At 39.7% G+C, this 16,465-nt stretch overlaps 2 protein-coding genes and 1 non-coding gene across 3 annotated transcripts in view; 2 read left to right on the forward strand and 1 right to left on the reverse strand.

The window, feature by feature from the left end:
• Positions 1-1,141, forward strand: part of LOC149300912 (general transcription factor II-I-like) — a 48,848-nt gene extending 47,707 nt beyond the window's left edge. The window contains exon 33 of the mRNA XM_089484478.1: positions 1,081-1,141. Coding sequence (XP_089340604.1) covers positions 1,081-1,141 — 61 coding nt within the window. The remainder of the gene's footprint in view (positions 1-1,080) is intronic.
• Positions 1,142-4,190: 3,049 nt separating this feature from the next.
• LOC149300914 (neutrophil cytosolic factor 1-like) lies at positions 4,191-14,856 on the forward strand. The gene is made up of 11 exons (XM_089484682.1): positions 4,191-4,262; positions 6,774-6,854; positions 7,276-7,351; positions 8,928-9,093; positions 10,140-10,201; positions 11,635-11,757; positions 12,406-12,513; positions 13,051-13,168; positions 13,307-13,414; positions 13,795-13,931; positions 14,738-14,856. The coding sequence occupies exons 1-11, from the start codon at positions 4,191-4,193 to the stop codon at positions 14,854-14,856; spliced, it is 1,170 nt and encodes a 389-aa protein (XP_089340808.1).
• A 1,394-nt stretch (positions 14,857-16,250) lies between these two features.
• LOC149300915 (small nucleolar RNA U3) lies at positions 16,251-16,465 on the reverse strand. Its single transcript, XR_016272260.1, has one exon. It is a non-coding gene; the product is annotated as a small nucleolar RNA U3 (small nucleolar RNA).

Raw genomic sequence — 16,465 nt, forward strand, 5'->3', positions numbered from 1 at the left:
AATATTAAGGTTTAACCGTTAAACTACATAAAGATGACGTTGATGAAAATCCAACTTTAGTTGAAGATGCTCTTCCTCTTATAGAAGGGAGTAATTACTGACACGAGGTATTGGTAACATTACTGTTGTATTGAACCATGACCAATGCCTGCTTGTAAACCGAAAATTGCATTCACCCCTTCTGTTCAGTTTCTGGTACCTCCAAAACGTGTTTTCCCATTTATGGATTTGGAAGCATCTTCTGTGCGGTAGTCTGTTTCTAATGAGACGGTAACTTTTTCTCTTTTGTAAAATAATGCTATTTTATGGGAAGATAATAGCATGTTTTCAGCTGTTTCCTTTTCTGTTTTGTTTTTTTTGGTTGGTGGGGTTGTTAGGGTGGCTAGTAAGATAGTAAGTATCCTTTTTAATGCATTCTAATAAACATGATGGTGTATATAATTGAGATATAAAAGTACCTGAGCTTGCCGTAAACTGGCCTGGCTTCGTCGGTCACTTATAAAGGAAACGTGATATAAATACTCATTTGGTCATTAAATCATTTTATAGTAGGATATTCCAGAAATCAACAATTTCAAAAGCACAAAATGAACAAGTTAAAAACAGTTCATTTTAAGGCATTAAGGAGTTACAAAATTAGGCGCCTCTCAGGATGTCTCTCATGATGCATTCGGATGTACTAGAGATGAACCCAAAAGGATCAGAAGTGTAGAAACACTTCTCTTTCTCTGCAAATCCATCTGCATTGTACTGGCCTGGCATGGTACTTCTGCAACAGTGCAGATCCTCGGTGCATGCCACAGGGGGGACTCTTCACCATGTCACTACACCAGGCCAGCATAACACTGCGGAGAGCCGGGGAGAAGCGGACCACCGGAGGAAAAAAAAAGACAGAAGAAACGGAGAACATAAATGGAAAAGACTTACACCAGAAGTGCTAGAGGATAAGCATGCATGGGATAGACATAAGGTTATCCTAGATGTAATATGACTAGAGACTATGGAAAGGATTCAGAAATTGGGCGGACTGGATGGGCAAATGGTTCTTATCTGTTGACACATTCTATGTTATTCATGTAGGAAGCAGAGCAAAGGAGAAGCAGGGACACTGATGCATTTTGTTAAAATACATGCGGATTAGAATGTACACTTTGTACATGTTTCTGACTCTCACAACTAAAGAATGCACGGTCCAATTTTCAGGCAGTAAAATGTACCCCATTAAGCATTTAACATGAAAAATATATCTGGCATTGCTCCTTTAATACACCGATTAAAAAGCTGAATATTGTTACATTCTTAAGCTTCATTGCAGCGCAATGTTACTACATATGTATGTACCAAGAGAGCAAGTGATGAAACTCATGGAAGTTAGGGTATGTGCCTAAAAACATGAATACACTTCTTCTTTTTATATACAGAAAGAGGAAGTGTTTCATGATTAATGCTTTTCATTTCTTTATATGTTCATTTGAGCTGTTTAGCAAGCTGAATGTGTTCTTAAGTTCAACTGAAATTAAAATAAAGCATTTTAAAATATCCTTTTTGTTAATATTTTGTCAATAGCACTATACATGCTTCATGCTACCTACTTTACAGGAGTTACCTGCATTATCTACTGGTCTGATTGTATTATATATATATATATATATATATATATATAATTATTTGTCTTAACATAGGCCTTAAGGGTTACAACGTTGTCTCGTATATCTGATGCTACAATGATGTTGAATTCTTTACATGTATTATGCAGTGTTTGTCTTTTACGGCAGGGACAAAGTTGTGGAGAAGTATAGATCGGGTGGGTTATAAAAATATATATATAATATGAAACTTTGAACATCCAACAGAGCACCAGCAAATCCATTATTAAGAAATGAACAGAAAATGGCACCACAACAAACCTGCCAAGAAAGGGCTGCCCACCAAAACTCATGGACCAGGCAAGGAGGGCATTAATCAGAGAGGCAACAGAGGGACCAAAGATAACTCCGAAGGAGCTAAAAAGCTCCACAGCGGAGATTGGATTATCTGTCCATAGGACCACTTTAAGCCGTACACTCCACCAGGGCCGGCCCAAGACATAATGTCGCCTGGGGCAAAGTTTAAAATGCCGCCCCCCCTGCCGACGCCGGGGGGGCGGCATTTTAAACGTCGCCGACGCCATTATCTACCCTATCCCCCCCCCTTTTTACTTACCTTTACTTTAAACAGTCCTGCGGCGAGTCTCCCTGCTCTGCCACGGCGCCGGCTTGTAATGCTGAGCACCGGAAATTGACGTCACTTCTGGCGCTCAGCATTGCAAGCCGGCACCGAGACCGAGCTAGAGGGCTCGCAGAGGAGAGAGAGGGTCACCGAGCGGGTAAGCGAAAACCACTAGACGCCATTCTCCTCCGCTTTAAAAAAAAAAAAAAGCGCTTGGGGGGCAAAGTGCCGCCTGGGGGCAATTGCCCCACTCGGCTCCATTGTAGGGCCGGCCCTGCACTCCACAGAGCTGGGCTTTACGGAAGAGTAGCCAAAAAAAAAGCCATTGCTTAAGGAAACAAATGAGCAAACACGTTTGCTGTTCTTCAAAGGCATGTCGGGGACTCCCAAAACATATTGAAGAAGGTACTCTGGTCAGATCATGCTATGGGGATGTTTTTCATCGGCAAGGACTGGGAAACTGGTCAGGATTGAAGGAATGATGGATGACGCTAAATACAGGGAGATTCTTGAGGGAAAGGTTTTGGTCTTCTGGAGATTTGAACCTGGGACGGAGGTTAACCTTCCAGCAAGACAATCACCATATGCATGCGGCTAAAGCAACGCTCGAGTGGTTTAAGGGGAAACATTTCAATGTCTTAGCATGGCCTAATCAAAGCTCAGATCTTGATCCAATTGAGAATCTGCGGTTATAAAAATTCTTATTATTGTTAGTTATTTTTTTTAACAAGTAGACAAGTATTTTAATCTTTGTGTCTTTGATATTGGGCATTTTAAATAATTGACAGCCAGATGAATTATAATATTGTGTGTAAAACAGTGAAAACAAGCTTCAAGTAGTGTCAAAGTTTTCAAATTAGATTAATCCCCCCACACTGCTGGTGTGCGCCCCTAGGGGTCTCTATAATTTGGAAATCACAGACTCTTCCAGGCATTTTTGTCATTATCAGCAAATGGTCACTGGTACAAGGGGGCTCACTTTTTAGCTTGGTCCCTGGTTATATACCCGGATTACCAATCTGAATCCCTGTAAGATCTTTTGAGCCTTTAAATCAAATTGTTATGTTATATACTAGTTGTTACGTTCTGTCTACACAATATGATGGTGCTATATAAAACAACAATAATAATAATAGAAAGATGAGTACCTGCTATGTGTTTAATCACTTCAGTGAAACATGATGATGATTAAGTAGTCATGTTATTTTTCTTAGACTGAAATGAAAGATAGCATCTGGCAGCATGGATAGGGAATTCCCTTGCCACAGCTGAAGTTATAAAACAGTTTTACTTCCTCAATTTCAAAAAACGAAAGAAGAAAGTGGAAAAAACCCAAACAGTGCAAGGGAATTACCCAGTTTATGTTATTAATAATTATTATTTTATTATTATTATTTATTAATCAGAGGCAGAATGATGAACTGAGATGTCTTGCTCTGGAGGGGAGTTGTCAGAAACAGACGATGTAACACATTTTGCTATTTTTATTTCTATCTATTTTTGTTTCTGTAAACACTCGAATGCCGGTTTGCAGAATCAAATCAAAAGGTTACATTTCCCTTGGCTGGGTCAGCGATGGAATAGATCGTTTACCAGAGAAGAGGAATTTTAAAAGGAGTATCTTTGAATGGGGACATGAGGTCAAACAGCAGTCCGCTTTCAGCAGGGATAAGGGGGTGTCCGCTTTCACAAAATTGCGGTTGTGGTTCGCGTGAAAAAGGAACTTGTTGTACGTGACCGGCTCCTAAGATCTGAAACGATCTCACTTAGAACGATCATCGTCTCCCACAGCAAGGAGTTCAGCGCCCGGGGGGGGCGTGTACAAGCGGGGCCGCTGCTGGCGTCTAACTGACCAATCACATCCTCGCTTTAGAGCCGCACCTATTCTGTCTATATAAGTAGAAGGTGCCGGTGTCACTTCCAGTGCCCACTCCAGCCAGCGGATTTTTTGGATCTATTGGACCGCAGCTGATTCTAGCACCATGTCTGAGCAGTTTATCAGACACATCCAACTACTGGGTTTTGAGAAAAGATACTTTCCAAGCCAGCACTATGTGAGTACTGTTCTGCATATACCCTAATACGGCTTAGGACTCGCACCCACGCGTGGGCGCCCGCATCCATTCCAGATTCCACACTCCAATGCTGTAAATGAAGAATAAAAAGATGGGCTAGCATTGTTTTTTTCATGTTAAGCAGATATGTTTTACTTTAAAGTTACTTGTCCCGGATACCCCCAATGATATTGATGCCTTATTCAGAACCGCTGCTTGGTTTGTTTATTTTTTATGATATGGGAATTCTACTTAAAAATAATTAACTGATTAAAAAAAAGTTAGTCTAAAGTAAATAAACATGGCTTAAAAAATACTATCACTTAATTATTATTATTGTTTTGTTTTGTATAGCGCCATCATATTCCGTAGCGCTGTACAATGGGTAGACAGGACATAACAAGGAGTATATAACAACTTGACTTACAGAAACAATAGGTAAAGAGGGCCTGCTCAAATCTAGAGGAATAATTAAAGATATGGTTGAACAAATGATTTTGTACGATGACCCCAAATGACCCCTATGTGCAAGATATTCTGTACAGGCAAAGGGGAAATCCTATAATATTACGTTCAGAATTCATATATCTGGAACGTAACATTTTTATTAAAAACCACCAGTCTTATTTGACAGATAGCACTTAGGCGTCTTGGACATATTTACATTTTTTTATTATAAATCCAAAACCTGTTTTTTTTGGGGAAAAAACATATCATCCCGATATATAGTTGCATACAGGGCCGGTCTTAGGGGTGTGCGACCTGTGCGACCGCACAGGGCGCCATGGTTGCAGGGGCGCCTGACCGGCACTTAGATTAAAGCATCGGGGTTTTTTTGTGTTTTTTTTTAAAACTTTATTTAACATCATTCATGTTAAATAAAGTTTAAAGAAAAACCGATGCTTAAATCTAAGTCCCGGTCAGGGGCGCCGAGCGGTTGCTCGTGAAGTTCGCGGCAACCGCTCGGGGCCCCTTACTCTCCGTGACTCCGTCGCGGTGCCGGCATCTCATGTTGAGTGCCGGACTATTCCGGCTCTCAACATGAAATGCCGGCACCGCGGCAGAGCGAGAAGACGGATGCCTCCCGCTCTCACCGCAGGACTCCGGCAACAAGGTAAGTGGGGGGGTGTAGTTTGAAGGGGCAGAGGGGGGGGTGTAGTTTGAAGGGGCAGAGGGGGGAGTGTAGTTTGAAGGGGCAGAGGGGGGGTGTAGTTTAAAGGGGCAGGGGGGTGTAGTTTGAAGGGGCAGAGGGGAGGGGTAGTTTGAAGGGGTAGTTTTAGGGGCGGTAGTTTGAAGGGGCATGGGGGGGTAGTTTGAAGGGGCAGAGAGGGCGGGTAGTTTGAAGGGGCAGAGAGGGGGGGTAGTGAGGGGGGGCGCCAGAGGAGTAGTCCGCACAGGGCGCCACAACACCTAAGGCCGGCTCTGGTTGCATACATTAGTAAGTACTGCGACACAGCACAGGGCAGTTCTCGTAGAGTACAAACTCCAATTTCACGTTACATTCAGGAATACAATTAGCTTTCCAGACACAGTGATAGACATAACAGAACCAGACCTAGGGAAATGGAGTGGCGTTGTGACAGGGGTGGGTATAAGGTGTGAGTTTTGGACAAGGTGGGGTAAATAGGTGCCTGAAGAGGCAATTAGGCCAGGAGTGTATTGATACTATTCCTCCTCTTCCTGACTGTCCATAAGATAGCAGTCCCTCAGCAGGCTGTGTATAAGCGGGCAGCCGTCTTGGGCTGAAACCTGCTCCCTCCTCAATGGCGTGTCATCAATGGCGTCCTCCCCGTGTGCTCCTGGATAAAGTCCATAAAGTGGCGAGTGATAGGACGGGTACTTTCTCTCAATTGAGTTCAAGATCCAGGGCAAATGGGCACAACCAGAACATGTGAAGTGATGCCTCCTCCATAATGCACCACTGGCAGTGTCTACGTCATGGACATATTTTGCCACAGCGTCCCAACAAAAAATGCGAGAATTGTTGATTTAACCTGTAAAGGATGATGTTATCTCTTACACTCAAGAATCAAAGCATATTCAGCCTTTTTTTCTATGTTTTTTTTTTTTTATGTCTTTATTGTTTAGGTTATTATATACGTATATATATATATATATATATATATATAGTTATAGTTATATATATATATATATATAGTTATAGGACAATTGTGATTTTCTACTGAAACTATGTTCTTTCATTACTGAATGTGAGATGGCTTTATGAAGATAACCTCCCCAGAGTCGACCCTTCATAATGCATCGTGAAACTGATTAGCTGAATCTGCACCTACTGCAATCATCCTAAAAGTTGAACCTCTGGCACGATAACGGGTTCAAATATTTAAACAAAGTACTGTGCCATAAGTATTCTGTTGAAGAAGGCATGCTTAGCAAAAACAGATGTTTCCAGAATGGTTTAAAAATGTCTTGAGAAAAAAATATCTATTATTTAAATGTGCATTATGTGGCATATGTTGATTTCCAAAAAAAGTTATTTTTTATTTTTAGGTATATATGTTTTTAATAAAATGGAATGATCTAAAAGAAAAGGTTGTGTACAGAAAATATACAGACATCTATGAGTTCCATGTGAGTTTTTTTCTTTTTTTTTTTTATAACCTATGATAAACCAAAAAATAAGTCTAGAACTAGTTAAATGAAAACATCCCCATGTTACCAAACAGTACTCAATAGCTACAATGACTAATTGGCTCATTAAATTCTGTTTTCACGGTGATTAGTCATTTATATTATTTCTACGCAGTCTGTCTCCATCATAACTAAGTTCCTTACATTTTTAGTAAAGAAAACTAAACTAGTTACAAACATTAAGCAATTTTTTAAGTAATAGCGAACAAGGAAATGTTGGTAAATACTGTTGAAAATGCATGCAATTGTAAATGCATTGAGTAATTCCCCAACTGCATAGAAAAAAAACTGGAATAAGAGCCATTTATATCACATGTGTGTTCCCGTACAGCCCACGTTATTAACCACTACTTTATTGTAGAAAGCATTGAAAGAAATGTTTCCTATCGAATCTGGAGAAATAAATAAGGAACACAGAATTATTCCTCATCTACCAGGTAATATTGAGGGCGTGTTTTTTGGGGGGTAATGATTCACATGTTGATATTGATTTATTTTTTTCCAGTTTCAGTGCAACAACCTATTGGTGCCTAATTTTGTGTCACGGGGCAATTAAGCATTCTTGGCAAAAATTAATAATGAGCTTAAATATTACCCAGTTAATGGTAAGGGTCTGAATGTACAGTAAGGACATAGGGCATTTAAGAAACATAAGCATTACATTCAGCATAGTAGGTGAAACAGCACCTTTAAATTGCGATGGATCATCAAATGTAGTTGTTGTTACAAAATGGTGAAGCAATGAATGAGATTCTATAATCTTTAAGAGTTCTTGCACCCGGTAAACCATGTCTCTGATGTCCCTTGCCGGTTAGCACAGAGAAGAATATGGTGGCAGTGGTCTCACCAGCTCTGCATTAAGCAGTTGACCATGTCACCTATATGGCAGAGCTGGCCTTGTGTGTTGTAGGTAAGCAAGCACGAAGTGTCTTACCTCTTGTAAACAGGTGCTGACATCCGTTTAAATTAACAGTCAAACACAAAGTCCCACACGTATTTCTCCAGATGTACTCTTCTCATGATCTGATTCTGTGGTTCCGCAGTATTTCTGTTCCCCAGGTGGATGTCTACTGACCTAGGGCCATGTTCCTCTTTTCAAAAAATAACTTTTGTGACAATAAGTCACTCCTAAGAAGGGATCTCTTTCACACATATATAGACTTATTGATGTCTTTGCATGAGTCCAAGTGACTCAATGAAAAGAGTCTGTAATTCTCTCTTTTATACCCTTCTTCCCTGCCATCATTGGGTCCTAGTGAATGAGAATCTGCTAAGAGTCTGGGTGCGCTCATGCACCACTAGTGTTTTGTTTTTTTAATCTTGTATCACTCGTCTTGTAAAAACTCTATTTGCAAATGATATAAAACGGAAGTGAAACGTCCTGTTTTTGTGCAAACACCCGCTATAGTGTCAGTACATATATTAATCATTTACATTAGATAAGAATGGCATAAATCAATTTATCAGGGCCATGCGTTTTTTCAGGGATTTCAGTCTGTGTGAAAAGCTGACCTATATTACAAACTTCCATAGAAAGTCAATAATATATGTTTTTGATATCATTTTTGAGTCTGTCTTGTCAAATGGGGATTAATGATACAATAGATGTTGGCGATCTGATGGTCTCATGACGTATTCTATAAGCAAATTAAAGCAAAATGTTCCCAAGTAGTATTGCCACGTTGCTTTTTTTTGTACATCCAATATACTGCAAGGGGTAACCTACATGGCCATTTGAATCTCTGGTGGTCCATAGTCAGAGCTAAATTTATGGGCTACCATGGAGTGCTGGTTCCCTTATAGTACCCATACACTGGAAACACTATAGAATATTTATCCCATATGTAAAGAATTGGCTCCTTTAGGATACCAGATGCCATAACAAGTTTAACTCTATCAGGATTATAATATGTTTTATAAACTTTCACTAATATTACTCCGAAAAATATACACTGAAAGTTATTTTATTGAATCACAAATGTGATAACGTGGTAACTGTTTTGGCTCTTTTAGCTCCAAAGTGGTTTGATGGCCTTAGATCCACAGAAAACAGACAGGTAACGTTGGCGGATTACAGCTTGTCTTTGCTTAATCTTCCTTCTAAGATCTCCCGATGCCCTCACGTTCTCAATTTCTTTAAAGTCAGACCAGAGGATGTAAACCCTGCATCCAATAACAAGTGAGTACTTTGCTCTTGTTATAAATAATATTTTATAAATAAATAAATAATAATCATAATAAAAAAAAATACATATATATATATATGTCTTAGAAGATAAAAAATACCTTTAGCCCGTAGCTTTTGCCCTCTAGAGGTTTAGCGTTGTATACACTCAGGTCCAGCGTGGGGATGAATTCAGTACACAGTAATCAAATGTGTCTGACAGTTTATGGTTCTTCTAACTGGAAGGCCAGCTCAAACCCTATTTTCACTGTAAGTCTAACTGCCCCATATACACTATGGAGCACTGTCCCTAGGCACAGCCTCCACCGAGACTTATTCTGCACAGCGTATCTGGAAAATTTGGCTTGATTGAGTTTATTCAATAAGAGCTATTAGGCATATGTTACATATATGTATGTATATATGTATGTATGTAGTGTGCTATGATTTGACAATCTATCTTGATGCTTAATATAGAGGATGGCACCTGCAGAGGTATGCGGGGAGGGGGTTGAAGCGCTGCCCTGAGTTAGGACTAGGGCAGCACCCAGCCAAAATGCATCAGTGATGCTGGGGAGGAGTTAAATTAGACAGAAGTCTTGTTTTCTAACACCAATAATTAAAGAATGAATGTGGTAACATGCATTGAAGTCCGTTCAAATAGAACTCCAGCTTGGATTAAAAAAATTCTGGTGTCCAAATCAGAAGACCTTTGTTGGGGCTCAAATGAAATGTGCAGCAAAATGGCCACATGTTAGCGGTGACTGAGGCCTGACCTGGGCTGGTCAGGAGAGATCATATGATTTCCTCATCCAGCCCGTGGTCTTCACTGTCCCCAAAAATGAGACTGTCCCACAAAAATAGGATGGTTGGGAAGCATGTTAGACTGTTCATTGAAGCTCTGTCCTCTGTGGTGTAATGGTGAACATCTTTTACAGGATGGGTTTAGTTCTGGATGTTGCATCTTTTCATGAAAATTCTTGAATGAACACCTATAGTCGTCAAACTGTGTGACTTTGCAGTTTTTTTACCATTGTCCCGTAACCTCTATTCTATTGTAGTGGTCGAAAACCTGAGACGTTTTTATTAAACACTGAACTTACAAAACAAACAAATGTGTCAGGTAAGGACACCCCAAAACCTTGGTCTTTAAAGGCTGTTAAAATACCTCTAAATTCCGGTAAAATGATTTATATGTAAATTATTTATTATTTGCGTAACATAAGGTATTTTTGAATAACAATATATTCGGCTTCATATAATACTATAGTATTCAGTATAAACCTAATCCATGTTTTGGATTGGATGATAACAATATAATTAATCAAATGTATATAGCAGGCCTGGTAGAGTTTGAGATAGATAGCTTGGTAACAGCATTTCCATTTTTAAGTAGTGCCATTTTTAACTACACATAATACAACATATAGGGGAACTCCCATCATAGTATTTTATTATAGCCCTGTATGTTCTCCTTTTTTTTTTTTTAAGTATCCAGACATTTTTTTTAAGCCATCCATTGTATTTGATTGAACCTGCACATATTTATACATTATTATAATATCCCCTCTAAGATGCCATTATTCTAGCGTATTTATAGGTGCAACTGTTTTTAGTCTCTCTTCATAATTAAGATCTTCCAATCCCCTTATTCATTCTGTAGTCCTTCTTTGCACCTTTTCTATTTCCGTGTTGTCCTTTTTAATGGCCGGTGCCCAGAATTGCACTACATATTAAAGGCGAGGTCTTACCATTGACTTGTAAAGAGGCAAGATGATATCCTCCTCCCGTGAATCAATACCCCGTTTTATACATGTCAGTATCTTATTGGCTTTTGCAGCTGCTGACTGACATTGTCCACTGTTTCTGTTTTCTACAATTATTCTTAAATCATTCTCCTTAGTAGTTTTTTTAGGGGAGATGCCATTTAAAGTATATGTTGCATTTTTATTATTTCCCATAATGTATAACTTTACATTTGTTAATCAATACAACTGTTATCATTTATTTATGTCTTACATGAGTACACACCTACCCATTATCTAGGACTAGGTGTGAGAAGCTAGTTCTCATTAAACATCCTTACGCAAGCCATGTATTGTGCCCAAAACAGCAGAATGAGATTGTGTTTGTCACAATACTCTGGCTTCACATGCAGTGCTTCTGATATCAACTCAGGCTAGTAATGCGCTTTAATGTCCTGTTAGGAAAGGCGAAACTCAACTGTAGGGAACAACGGATTCACTGCATGTAAGACACACTGGGAAAACAGGAACTACATTTTGTGTTTATTTTCCTGCACTGCTTCAAACAACAAAAAACTACTTACCACACATTGATATATATACCCTACTGACAATATTAATATGTCATATACAAAAAAAACCCAAGATGGAGGTTCTCTTTAACTCTTCGTGCTCCAAGGCTCATTGAGGTTGGTCCTTCAAAATGTATAGTTGATGAGTTGAAATGTTCCTGCCTTGGTGAAGACACCTCTTAGTAGTTGTGGATTTCAAATATAGAATGGGCAGTAATCAAATTGTATTCCAACCACAGATATCACAGGTCCTATTGTTCTGCAGTCATATCGATTGATCGCGGACTATGAAAAGAATTCCAAGAGTGAGCTAGGGGTGAAAGCTGGTGACGTGGTGGATGTGGTGGAAAAAAATGAAAATGGTAATTTCTTTTAAATCTAATTTTCCTCTCTTTGCCTTTTTTGGGCCTTCTTAAATTTGCTTTAGTGTCCCATAAGTCTCATGTATTCATGCATTTTAGTGAGTTACCTTGGTACATTACACATGCTTGCAGCCATTAAACCTGGTCAGCTGGGAGCTGTACGCAAGAGTGACTCTAGGTTTTTAGGAGCCCTAAGGCCAAAATATTTGGGGGCCAATCTTGAGTGCAATAGATGAAAATGGATAATTGTACGTACATGAATGAACATCATTTTATGATCATAAGTCTATTAGTGAACTCACCTCCCACAGCCCCTGAGGGGACTCTTAGACCAACAGTGGTCTTAAGCAGCTGCTTAGTCTCCTTATATTGTAGCACCTTGGTTGTACATGCTCAGCAGGCCTGTATCCCCTCTCAAAGCAATAATAGGATTTACAAGTAATACAGTTGCATAATAAAAATCATTTTTATTGTTTCAACTATCAGACATAACATGGTTCTTGAAGATGGCATTTCCACGCTTACTTATTCAAGAACAAATAATAAATTTCCAGGGCTCAAGTTGAAATCTCACTTATTTATGCCCAGTTTGTAAAGCTAGCTTCCTCAGGATGGAAAGGAAACAACTTCACATTTATTATCTTGCAGGCTGGTGGTTCTGTCAGCTGAAAAACAAACGGGGCTGGGTTCCAGCTGCCTATCTTGAACCTCTTGATAGCCCAGATGAATCAGAAGAGCAGGAACCCAACTATGCCGGTAATGCAGACATCTCCATTTCTGTCCTACTTCTAGTATCAAATGAACTTAATGGGAATTGTAGTTGTAGCCTGGGGTTGTGTTGGCCTACATTATACATTAACTGCAGCTCCCATGATATACAGTCAGCCATTAATGGCTGAACACCATAGCAATTGTAGACTAGAGTAGTTGTGGCTAATCTTTGCCACCCCAGCTATTGTAAACCAAAGTTCTAATGTTGTGCAGGTACATGCTGATCTGTTAGCCACTACTGCCATGGTTATATCTTTTGAGCCAACAAATGTAGGCAATGGGGAGGAGGTAAGGATTATTGGGCTGGGAGAAGGGATATGTGGAGAGGATGATATTTGCAACCCCCCCCCCCCCCGGAAGAAATCCTGCAGACGTCCATGCTGACAGGTCTGCCTTGTCATTGCCAGTCGAGCCCTGCTTTGAAGTATTTAAGGTCTGTTTCTTTTTATATGAACTGCACCAGATGGCTGATGATTTGTTTATCTGCTGGATGAATTAGTTCCTCTGTTTATACCTGCATAGGTGATTTACACATCTCCACAAAAGCATATTCAGCAATTATGGAAGATGAACTGACTGTTGAAGAGGGTGAGACTGTTGAAGTTATCCATAAGCTCCTAGATGGATGGTGGGTTGTCAGGTATGGGAAAAATACAACCCATGAAATGGGAACACTAAGGGTTACCGTGCTTTCTATGCTCCCATTAAACAGCGGTGGTATAATTATCATGTCATTTATAGCATGATGCAGTGTAATTACTCTACCTCTTTGTTACAGGAAGGGTAGCATTACTGGTTATTTCCCTGCAATATATCTGCAGAAATCCGGGGAAGCACCACCTGCAGATGGCAACCAGACTACAAAAAAAAGTTTGCCCCCGCGAAGGTGAGAACAATGGCAGATATAACTGTACTGTATTATCTCTTTAGATTATTCATGCAAAAAATTTAATATACATGCAGGCCATACAGAATGGCACAGTGGCTCGAGCTAAAATGCCCCCCATTGGTGGGTTAGTGCTTGCTTGGCGTTAGCTTGTTCATTGTGTCAGTGTCATGGGCTGGAAAACCATGTGGCATTTCCCTTGTTCAGCTCAGTAGAGGGCAGGGGTCAATAAAGCAGTGTTCTAGAGGACAATTGATGTCTCAGAAGTGTCAGTTTGCACTATAAAATTGATGGTATTCTTTGAAATGCTGCCATCCACCACTGAATTCATAGCCATGTTAAAATAAATGTGTCTAACGTGCTGTGTTTTACTAACATAGGTCCACGATTTCAAACGCAAACAGTATCCACAAACAACATCGTAAACAGATTAGCCAAGAAACCTACAGGAGGAATAGCAAGAAGTACCTAAACGAGCGACAGTCCAAAACTGAATCTATGATCATCGCCACAATTGGTATGCAAAGTCAGTTGAAGCAAATGCAGGACACCCGTTATATTATTCAAAGGGCACATTGAATAAAAACCCTCTATGTGGCTCAAACATTCTGCCTTGCACGGTCAAGAGGGTGCATGGGTAATGAAGTGATGTTCAGAGAGCCTCCTTCTGTGCTGCATTACTCCTTGTTTAGTGTGTGTGTGTGTGTCACTAATCTGTAACCAGCAGAAAAGCCCTTAGACTTGCTGTTCCCACAGAAATCTTGTAGTTCTGCCACCACTGCAAGCGATTGTGGATAGCTGTGTCCATTTTGCCTCTATATCCACGTTACACATGGACTCCATGGAGGAAATGTACTAGCCAGCCTTTACACAAAGGACTGGACTGCAGAATCCAGATAACCACTCTTGGGCAGCTTGAGTTTTTGGGTTACATACATACATACATACATACATACATACAAACATACACATATTATATATATATACATAAAACGTTGTATAACAAGAGTGCAGTTTGACTCTGTTCCCCTAAAGAAATTATCAAGTGTGTCCTGGAAATTATTGGTAAGGTAATTAATATGAAGTTTGGTGCGATTCTGCTAAAGCTTAATCCCACAAAGAGCACAGTAGTTTATTAAGAATTCTGAGAGGTTTTCCCACACTGATGGCTGACAGATACCACTTCATCTGACTGTATCCTTTACATTGTTAGCTAACCTCTGTGAGACAAAAAGATGACAAAAGATAATCATTTTTCTGAAAGGTGAAACAATAATTACCTTTTGTTTGCCGGTTTATTTATGTTTGTATATCTAGATGAAGACAAAGATTTGGAAAGTCCTTCTAAAGCTCAGCCTGCCATCCCACCAAGACCAAGTAGGGACCTTATCCTGGATCGCTGTTCAGATAGGACAAAGTGCAAGGTCCAAACTGTGAACTGAGCAAGCCTGGAATCCCAAGGAACATTCAGGATCCAAAGCAGCGTTGTAACCCATTAAGCAACAAATTCTTTTTAATAAATAAGTGCATTCTCAAATCTACAGCTAGCTATGGGTGTTCTGAAATAAAAGCAGTATTCCTTTACATTTATTATTTGAATGTGAAGAAGTAACACTGTAGTGTTGTGCATTACTGTGTACACAATTTTTCCTGAGCTTAATTTGGATGATCTACATATGGTGTTGTTGATATTTAAGTAAACATGTAGTGACCTTTTTTTTTGTAATGCTTTAACTACTCATTCCTGATGTCATAACTCTTCCTGATGCCATAACTCTTCAGAATTCAAAAAACTCTCTTCTCTTTTGTATGTATGTATACATATGTGTATGGTTTTTAAATTTCATTATTAAACGTGACTGAAATACAAGGCTCCAAAGGGAAATGGTATATGGACATCTGCTGAGCTACAACACATGACTAAGGAGTAGGATATATTTAACATAAATAAGGAAAAAAGAAAAGAGAGACCAGGAGATCTCCGGTATTACAGTAACATTGAACAAAGCCGTGATATAGTAATTTTTATCACAACTCATTTTACTCGTGCTTCCTGCTTCCTAAGTATTTAAGGCATTCTTCCCTTTTTTAAAAGTATGCCCAGGGCATCCGCTTTACAAGGTTAGATGCACCGTTACCTTGAGAGGACATTATCGAGTCCTTGGCCGAGTGAATGGAACCACAGCGGCCATTTGCTCCCCAAATTTGGGCACCTTTGTTTCCAGTGTGGTGGAATGAGTAGTTTAGCTGCATTCAACAGGTGGATAGCAAGTGAACACTTGTATTGTGTATCAGGATAGTAAGTGATTGTGGAACTATTTTAATGAACAGGATTTTTCGGCATCCCCATCAGATGTGCATAAAATCTCCCCTTTCATCTCTGCATCTCTAGCATCTGTCTGATACCCCCTGGTATATCCTTATGTAGTGTGTGGGGGACCCTGTACCAGCTGGATAAGTGTTGAAATGCATTCTCTTGTAGTAGTGAGCAGCGAGCATTACCTCAGCTATTTCTCCCCATTGTTTGGTTAAGGTCATTGTTTCACATAGAAATATGTCGTATGGCTTTTGGGGGTATTTAAGATCTGTTAGCAGCCGCTGTAGAAATTTCTCAGAAAAGCTTTAGAATAAGATTTTGTGGAATGCAAAAGTAACATCTATTTACAGGCACCTAACATTCATATCCAGAAAGGTTCACCAGCAAATCACACTTTAATCACACGATTATAACAAAATAATTACACATAACTAATAATTCCCCATGAGAATAAACCTCTGGCTCTCACGTCCAAGCTTCACCACCAAAATCTGACTTTTTAACATCCTTATAAGAGTAACCACTCAGCTTGTGCTCTCTCCCTCCAACTCCTCATTAACGAAGAGCAGAACGGTCATCAAAGGCAAGTAGCAACTGCGTAAACAGCACTACAAGCCCACTTCACGCTCAGGAGAGAACACTAAAGCTCGTCCTCGTGGGTACTGAGTTTGACCACTTTCGAGCACATTTCTCCAGTTAAACACTATAGAAATGATCCCTGAAAGTATAGTCTT

Source organism: Sceloporus occidentalis, unplaced genomic scaffold (genome assembly GCF_023333645.1).
Source record: "Sceloporus occidentalis isolate IW3139 unplaced genomic scaffold, rSceOcc1.0.p SCAF_22, whole genome shotgun sequence".
Taxonomy (NCBI): domain Eukaryota; kingdom Metazoa; phylum Chordata; class Lepidosauria; order Squamata; family Phrynosomatidae; genus Sceloporus; species Sceloporus occidentalis.

Excerpts from the sequence above, each read along its gene's own strand:
- LOC149300914 (XM_089484682.1), top strand. The coding sequence starts at position 4,191 with ATGTCTGAGCAGTTTATCAGACACATCCAACTACTGGGTTTTGAGAAA. Across the intron at positions 13,169-13,306 it reads GATGGATGGTGGGTTGTCAG|GAAGGGTAGCATTACTGGTT; the intron begins GTATGGGAAAAA and ends TCTTTGTTACAG. Across the intron at positions 13,415-13,794 it reads AAAAGTTTGCCCCCGCGAAG|GTCCACGATTTCAAACGCAA; the intron begins GTGAGAACAATG and ends TTACTAACATAG.